Source organism: Lithobates pipiens, unplaced genomic scaffold (assembly GCF_037356315.1).
Source record: "Lithobates pipiens isolate NorthernLeopardFrog02 unplaced genomic scaffold, aLitPip1_a1.2 Scaffold_16, whole genome shotgun sequence".
NCBI lineage: Eukaryota > Metazoa > Chordata > Amphibia > Anura > Ranidae > Lithobates > Lithobates pipiens.
In genome coordinates, this window is record NW_027507748.1 from 546,933,849 (window position 1) to 546,941,941 (window position 8,093).

At 40.4% G+C, this 8,093-nt stretch overlaps 1 protein-coding gene across 2 annotated transcripts in view; it reads left to right on the forward strand.

The window, feature by feature from the left end:
- Positions 1–7,135, forward strand: part of LOC143983561 (inactive dipeptidyl peptidase 10-like) — a 322,327-nt gene extending 315,192 nt beyond the window's left edge. For both annotated transcript variants that reach the window (XM_077483372.1, XM_077483371.1), the window contains exon 26: positions 655–7,135. In XM_077483372.1, the coding sequence (XP_077339498.1) occupies positions 655–777 (123 nt within the window). In that variant the 3' untranslated portion in view covers positions 778–7,135. The remainder of the gene's footprint in view (positions 1–654) is intronic.
- The last annotated feature ends 958 nt before the right edge of the window (positions 7,136–8,093 follow it).

Here is an 8,093-nt window from a genome sequence, read left to right on the forward strand (position 1 = left end):
TCACAGCCTGCTTCTGAAAGCCAACTGTGTCTTTCCGGTTCTGAAAGCCAACTGTGACTTTCCGGTTCTGAAAGCCAACTGTGTCTTTCTGGTTCTGAAAGCCTGTATCTTTCCGGTTCTGAAAGCCAACTGTGTCTTTCCGGTTCTGAAAGCCAACTGTGTCTTTCCGGTTCTGAAAGCCAACTGTGTCTTTCCGGTTCTGAAAGCCAACTGTGTCTTTCCGGTTCTGACAGCTGGCCTCCTGATGGTGTAGCCAACTTTGCTCTCCTTTGGCTGCTGTAATCCAGATGATACTTCCTGGGATATGAGCGGTGACTATGCTATCTCTCTTAGGTGAGAATGAAGATGGGGGGGTGAGGACCTGAAACAGAAGATTAAAAAAAAAAATTGCATATTGTGGAAGGGGGGGGGGGGGGGTTGTGTTTAAACTAAGCCAAGTATAACACTGAAGGGAAGGTCCACCTTAAGAATTTCTGTGGTATTAGTCGCTTAACCCAAAGTAAGCAACAAGTAGAAGAAAATTAAAGGGAGATGGAGGTGAACATTTTGTTAAAAAAAAAGGGGTGAAAACAAATTAGTGTGGTTATTACAGTATATTAATGTCCATTTCCATTAAGTTACCTGAATTCAATATAACTCTGTTTTACCTTGTAGATTTATCCTGATGAAGACCATTTCTTCCTGTCAAAAGGTAGCCAGCAGCACCTCCATCAGTCTGTGGTTTCCTATCTGCAGAGCTGTCTTCAGAATGGTGGCACCAGGCAGAGAGGCCTGTGACGGAGGTTCCTTGGCAACTTCAGTGAGAGCACAAAATGTGATGGTTTTGCAACAGACATACCTGTTCATGGATGTATTTGGCTATTCACACACAAGGCGTCCATCAAACCCACAATTCTTGAGTGCTACTACAAGCCAGTCATATGTGTCACGATGACAATTTGACCATAATTCTGTCTGGGCGTGGTATGCATTCTAACAGTCGGTTCCAGAAAGATTGTTGCTACGAAGACTTTGGCAGTCCAGAAATGAAAGGAAGAAGATACCATACTATAGATCTGTGCAAATATACCTCTGACTGCTTCAGTAACATAAATAAGGTGCTAGATATCAGCAACTTTATGTAACAAACAAGGAAAATCACCATGCTTCTTGACACATTTGGATTTAAAAGCACTTTTAATGTTTTTATTCAGACTGTATTTTTTAGATTGTTGATTATCTACAGTCACCCATTATTTCCTCCAGTTCATACTGAAAGCGCTGTGCAACCCTTGAAACCTTGTACTACCAATCATTTGAACCGATACTCACCACTAGAGGGCAATATAACACAATATTTAATGACATGGCAGATGTTGAAGCATTGCAGTAGCTTATTATTTCTTTAGTTGTGTTAAAATGCACTTTGTACAATATACCAGACATTTTGACCATTTCTGATAAGATTTCACACCTGCAGGTGTTTTAAATACACCTAGTAGCAAGGCTGTATTTAGACATCTTGTTGACCTAGACACATGTGAAGAATTGATGACATCATTATATACAAGTCTTCTCCCTTTGTGTCATGTGATCTCTTTGTGAAAAAAAAACTAAAAATAAATACTGCTAGAATGCGCTATTGGAGGCAGCATGTTCTCTGCTTTTGATGCACGACTACTTTTCAAATATACAGATCACCAAACTAAAGAAGGGAACCCTTGCTTTTATGTTTTCCGAACTACAAAGAGCCCTCTGACTCCTCTTAACTTTACCTGTACTCTCTACAGTTGAATTTAGTCACAGATGTCTAGAGGCGGACAGAATGAGAAATTTAAATAAGGAAAAATATTACCCCGTTTGTAAATGTTAAAACTTGTTCTGCCCCTCTAACCCTGCTGTCCAAGGTACTGGCTCACAAGTGCCTTATGTACATACAGCCCTGCTGGGAGTACACAGAGTACCAACAGTGCTAGCCGCAGCTCACAGCAAAGCTCCTTTTGCATATAGACATACTGTAAATAAAAACCCTGATGGAACCTAATTGTTCAAAGAGTTTTAACCACTTGAGTATTTTAAATGTAGGAGATACATTATAACAAACTTCAACACAATTTCTGCTAAAAACAGCAATCGGTGTGTATTACAAAGCAGAACCAGCTGTCCAAATTGAGCTGCTTCTCTGCAAAATGATTCTTGAAGATAGCCTGCAAGTGTCATTGAGCAATACAATGTAACAATGTTTTGTTACCATGAAGCTGCACATCAGTGCAAACCCACTGGTATTGGAATGAATGATAGTCTCAGCCTGGGATCCCACCAGGCCCCGTCTCCAATTCACTCCACCCCTCAGAGGATGATCCCCATGATTAAGAGCCGAAGGACAGAGCGAAACCTGTTGGGAGCACGACCTGAAGCCCAGGCTGAGACTGTCATTCATTTCAATACCAATGGGTCTGCATTGATGTGCGGCTTCATGGGAATTATCCTTTGATTAACATTTGTTTGAATCCCTGGCCTGCACTCAGAGCAGTGGGCACAGGACTGCTTTCCCTTGTAGCCTGATTGGCACACAATTTTCATTATCGGTTCACAATGTTTTGTTCAACTATAGTTATTTATTGCATGTGGATCAAAGGCATGCGCTAAATATGACATTAGTCAAAGAACTGTACCTAATCAGGTAAAAGTACCTAATTAACTCATTCCTTCCCTTTTCCACTTAGCTATTTCTACCATTGTTTCCTATTTCGATTTTCTTTATAGCTATTTTTTTTTCTTTTTTTTTCCTTTTATTTATTTGTTTTTACAGCGTTGAAAAATGTGCAAAACACCTTTTTTCATTTGATAATAACTGTCATGTTTTGTACCAGAAACATCATTTTATTGTGATTTTAAATGGGACAAATTATAAAAAATGTATGCTTTTTATTCATGGTAACACTACTTTATAAAAAAAAAAAAAAAATTGTCAAAAATATGACACCTGGCAATGCAATCAGTAATCCTGTTTTTCAACTTCCTTTAACCACTTCAGCACCGAACAGATACACCTCCTTCCTGACCAGACCACCTTTTGCAATATGGTACTGCGTCTCTTGAACTGACAATTGTGCGGTCGTGCGACGTGGCATCCGAACAAAATTGATGTCTTTTTTTCCCACAAATAGAGCTTTCTTTTGGTGGTATTTGATTGCCTCTGTGGTTTTTATTTTTTGCGCTATAAAATAAAAAGGGCGTCAATTTTCAAAAAAAAGCAATATTTTTTACTTTTTGCTATAATAAATATCCCCAAAAAATATATATAAAAATAATCTTTCTCAGTTTAGGCCAATATGTATTCTTCTACATATTTTTGGTAAAAAAAAAAAACAATTGCAATAAGAATATATTGATTGGTTTGTGCAAAAGTTATAGCGGCTACAAATTAAGGGGTAGATTTATGGCATTTTTATTATAAAATGTTATTTTTGGTAGTAATAGCGGCAATCTGGGATTTTTTTTTATCCTGACTGTGACATTATAGCGGACACTAGGGACACTTTTGACACTATTTTGGGACCATTGTCCTTTATACAGCGATCGGTGCTATAAAAATGCACTGATTACTGTGTAAATGAAACTGACAGGGAAGGGGTTAAACACTAGGGGGCGATCAAGGGGTTAAGTGTGTCCTAGTGAGTGAGTCTAACTATGGGGGGGATGGGCTACCTAGGACATGACAGCGATCACTGCTCCTGATGACAGGGAGCAGTAGATCCCTGTCATGTCACTAGGCAGAACAGGGAAATGCCTTGTTTACATAGACATCTCCCCGTTCTGCCACTCCGTGACACAATCGCGGGCCCCTGACAGACATGCCATCTGCGGGACCCACGAGTATGGTCACGGAGTACGCGGCGGGCGTGAGCGCGTGCCCACAATGCCACAATTTAAAGGGAGAGTACCTTACACCCATTTGCCCAGCCGTGCCATTGTGCCTACGTACATCGTCATGCTCTTGTTGGCATGAGCGTAACAAAGCAAGCTGTCCGGTAAAGGTGGCAGTTAAAAGGTTAATACAAACCATTTAACACTGACAGGGGTGCTTACACTGGTCAGCTTACATTCATTGATGTAAAACCTTTATCCCAAAAAGAAAACTATTGATGTAACTGCTTAATAAGTGATAGAAACAATATTAATTAGGTTACTTTTTTGTAATGTTAAACAAAACAATTTTCTGTCAGTATGGATTTGCCTGTTTTCAGGTGTGGAGTCAAGATTTAGTAAATCTTAAACTAACACACAGCTCAGCCCTGAAAAAATATTTAATAATAAAACATTAAAGTTTAACTCCAAGCAAACACCTAAATATACAGTTAAAATTCTTAGAAGGGATGTTTTTACCTGCAAAAGGATTTGTATTTCGGTCCAGTAAAGCCTCGCACACACGATCAGATTATCGGATGAATTTTTCGTCCGTTTTTTGTTGAATGCTAGTCTCATATCGAAAGTGAAGAGGTTACTCAACAAAATGCAAAAATTCTCGTACGACAGAATTCAACTTCAGAAGTGATGTCATGCGTTGAATTGTTTTGCGTGTATTTTTTCATTTCTGAGCATGTGTAGTGTTTCTCTTACGATTTTTTTCAGATGAAAACTGTACTAAATTAAAATCTGACTTTGTGTTCACATACGATAAAAAATTTGTAGTCTGCACATACAGTTTTTGTCATCTGAAAATGAGTAATCGGCTGTCGAAAGCACCATACTAACGATCCGAAAATCATCAGATCGTTAGTCTGACAAAATTTAACTTCCAATTTTCTTATCGTGTGTATAGGCCTTAAGTCCTGGGGTATACACAACTCTACCAGACAGCAGAGCCAGGTCAGTGACTTGAATTTTGCCTGCTGCTGTGAAGCAATACAGTCTGGTCGCCTCTTTTCCCAGCCTCACAGAATGTTCCTTGCTAGCTCTCCCATAGCAGCACAAGGAATGGGCTCTAAGTGCTGCCCTTCCTTCTCTCAGCCCCAGGCTGGCCATACACTGATAGAATCAGACCCTCTATCTACACTATAAAGCACAAATGGTCAGCTACTGTCGGTCGCAGGGCCGTCTGTAATATTGATTGGACCCTGGGCAAACATTTTCTTGGGTTCCCCCCTTCCATGCAATCTTGCCTTCCACCTGCTCTGAGACATACATTAAATAGCAGCTAGACTCAAAATCAGTTTCCTGAATCAGATCAGGCAGCAATTGCAATTGGTTGCCAGAGGTTACGGTGTATCATTACTGCTTACTGATGGCGGCTAGAGGTTACAGCACACATTATGGCTGATTATTTGCTAGAGGTTAGAACACATGACTTCTGCTTGTTGATGGGTTGCTAGAGATTACTTTACATCAAGATTGCTCACTGATTTGTTGCTAGAGGTTACTGGACATCCATACCACTCACTAATTGGTTGCTAGAGGTTACTGCACATTATTACCACTCACTGACTGGTTGCTTGAGGTTACTGCATATCCTTACCGCTTAGTGATTGGTTGCAAGAGGTTAGTGCACATCATTACTGCTCATTGATTGGTTGCTAATGGTTACAGCACATCATCTCCTCACTGCCTGCACACCATGGACTGGGGAGATGAGAGGACCTACCAATAGACAGAAAACTCCTGGGGATCCTAGGACTCTGTGGATCAGTGACAATGCTGGGGAAGGGGGGGGTGGCCAGTTGCAATTCTGGGAGTTTGATGGGATCAGTAGCAGTGGTGGGGGATAGGATTAGTTAGGAGGCAGTACACTGTGGCAAATTTTGAATCATGTAGAGCAAACCTGGAAATATTTTGCAAGTAGATAATGGGGAGATTCTACACTGCCCTTTAGTAGATACACAGCAGTAACATAATTGTTAATTACACCCTCACACATCTGCTGAGATGTGCGTATGCAAAGGCTTCAAAATTCAGATGTTATTTTAAAAAAGGGTTCCACCTCCAATATGCTAACCTTTGCAGAACAGGCTGATTTTAGGCTTAATGACCACAGTTGTAGGCAAAACTTTCCTGCATACCCCTTTACCTCCCAGTGGGCAGCATTCAGTAGAAGCGATGGTGGATATGACCTAATTTATATGTAAATTGGGCAGCATTCACATGTATATCATATACATGTGAATGCTGCCACCATTTACATATAAATTACATAATAATGCAGCAAATATTTACATATCAATGCAGGTTAATTACATGTAAACACAGGGTCTACAGGTGAGTTATCTGTACATGGCAATAGGGCTGAGCTGGGCAGCATTAGTAACAGAACTTCACACTGAGATATCGAGACATAACAGGGGACGAAAACTTAAAGGGACAAGGGAATTTAAACTGGGATAGTTGGCAAGTATGAGGCATCTGCTTTGGGCCCCACAACAATGATGGGGCCCTAGGCACCTGCCACTTTTGCCCTGCCTTAAAGACGGCCCTGGTTGGTGGCTGTTAGAATACCCTAACAGTGGCTGCATCTGTTTGTGTGTATTTGATATCCGTTCGACAAAATGAAATTTGCAGTGTATGGCCAGCTAAAGTATTGCTGTACATATCAGGGGGCTGATACCAAATCAAAATCTGGTACTGATAAAATACAACAAATTTATTTTTTTGAGTTAATGCATTTTTATTGTGAAGAAAATGTTCAGGTAAACAGTCCATAGCATCTTAACAGAGTGCCGGTTCACACAGGGGCGACACGACTTGCAGCGCGACTCACAGACGCGACCTGCACACGACTTCAGCAGCGACTTGCAAAACGAGTTCTGTATAGAAGTCAATGCAAGTCGCCTGAAGTCGCCCCAAAAATAGTACAGGAACCTTTTTCTAAGTCGGAGCGACTTGAGTCGCTCCTATTAGAACGGTTCCATAGTACAGAACGGAGTGTGACTTGTCAGGCGGCTAAGTCGCCTGACAAGTCGCTCCGGTGTGAACCGGCACTCAAGATGAACATAGGTCATAACTGGACATTTGATATACGAATAAACAGTAATTTGATAAAATTAATCCGACTAGCTATCAATACAGTTTTAAAAGAAGAATGGTAGGTTGCAAATTTTGCATGCTTTTGAAATATTATGCAAGCCAAACAGTTATATCAATAAACTTTGTTCAAAATAAACTGTTGGTCTTCTTCATTTTATTTATTTATTTATTTATTTGCATTATGTGCTAAAGATTAACATTTCATGCTCATGGGGCTTACACGGGCAATTTAGATGCCTGGCATAGTTTCACAGCATTTTCCAGCGCCCAGGGTAGCTACACGTTCCACGTACAGCCTGCTATATTAGTGAATGGCTGTATGCGGATGTGCTTTTATAAACGACAATACTTCTTTGCATCAGGATTTATCCACACATGTGGGAATGTTTTGCATTCACAAAATACATGGGACACACGTGGGGATAAACACAGAAGCAAAGAAGCATCAGTATTTACACGTGCACATCTGCATGCAGCCATTCGTTTGTATGGCACATACACATTTAGTTATGTTACAACTAAAGACGTAAATGTATTTTATTGGGATTTTAATGCGATAGACCGACACATAATTGTTAAGTGGAAGGAAAATGCTAAATAGTTTTCAAAATGTTTTACAAATAAATATGTGAAAAGTGTGGCATGCGTTTGTATTCAGCCCCCCGAGTCAATACTTTGTAGAACCACCTTTCACTGTAATTACAGCTGAAAGTCTTTGTCTCCACCAGCTTTGCACATCTTGAGTGAAAATTTTGCCCATTCTTCTTTGCAAAATAGCTCAAGCTCTGTCAGATTAGATGGAAAGCATCTGGGAACAGCAATTTTCAAGTCTTGCCACAGATTCTCAATTAGATTTTAGGTCTGGTATTTGACTGGGCCATTGTAACACATGAATATGTTTTGATCTAAACCAGGCATGTCCAAAGTCCGGCCCATGGGCGGAAATTGGCCCACGGGTTGGACTTTGGACATGCCTGGTTTATATTTGGTGGAATGTGGCTCTCCTGGTAATTTGGATATAGATATCTTTTGTAGCCCCCAGAGCCATAAAAGATATATACTGTATTTATCCGCACTGCTTGTGGGCTGGACTT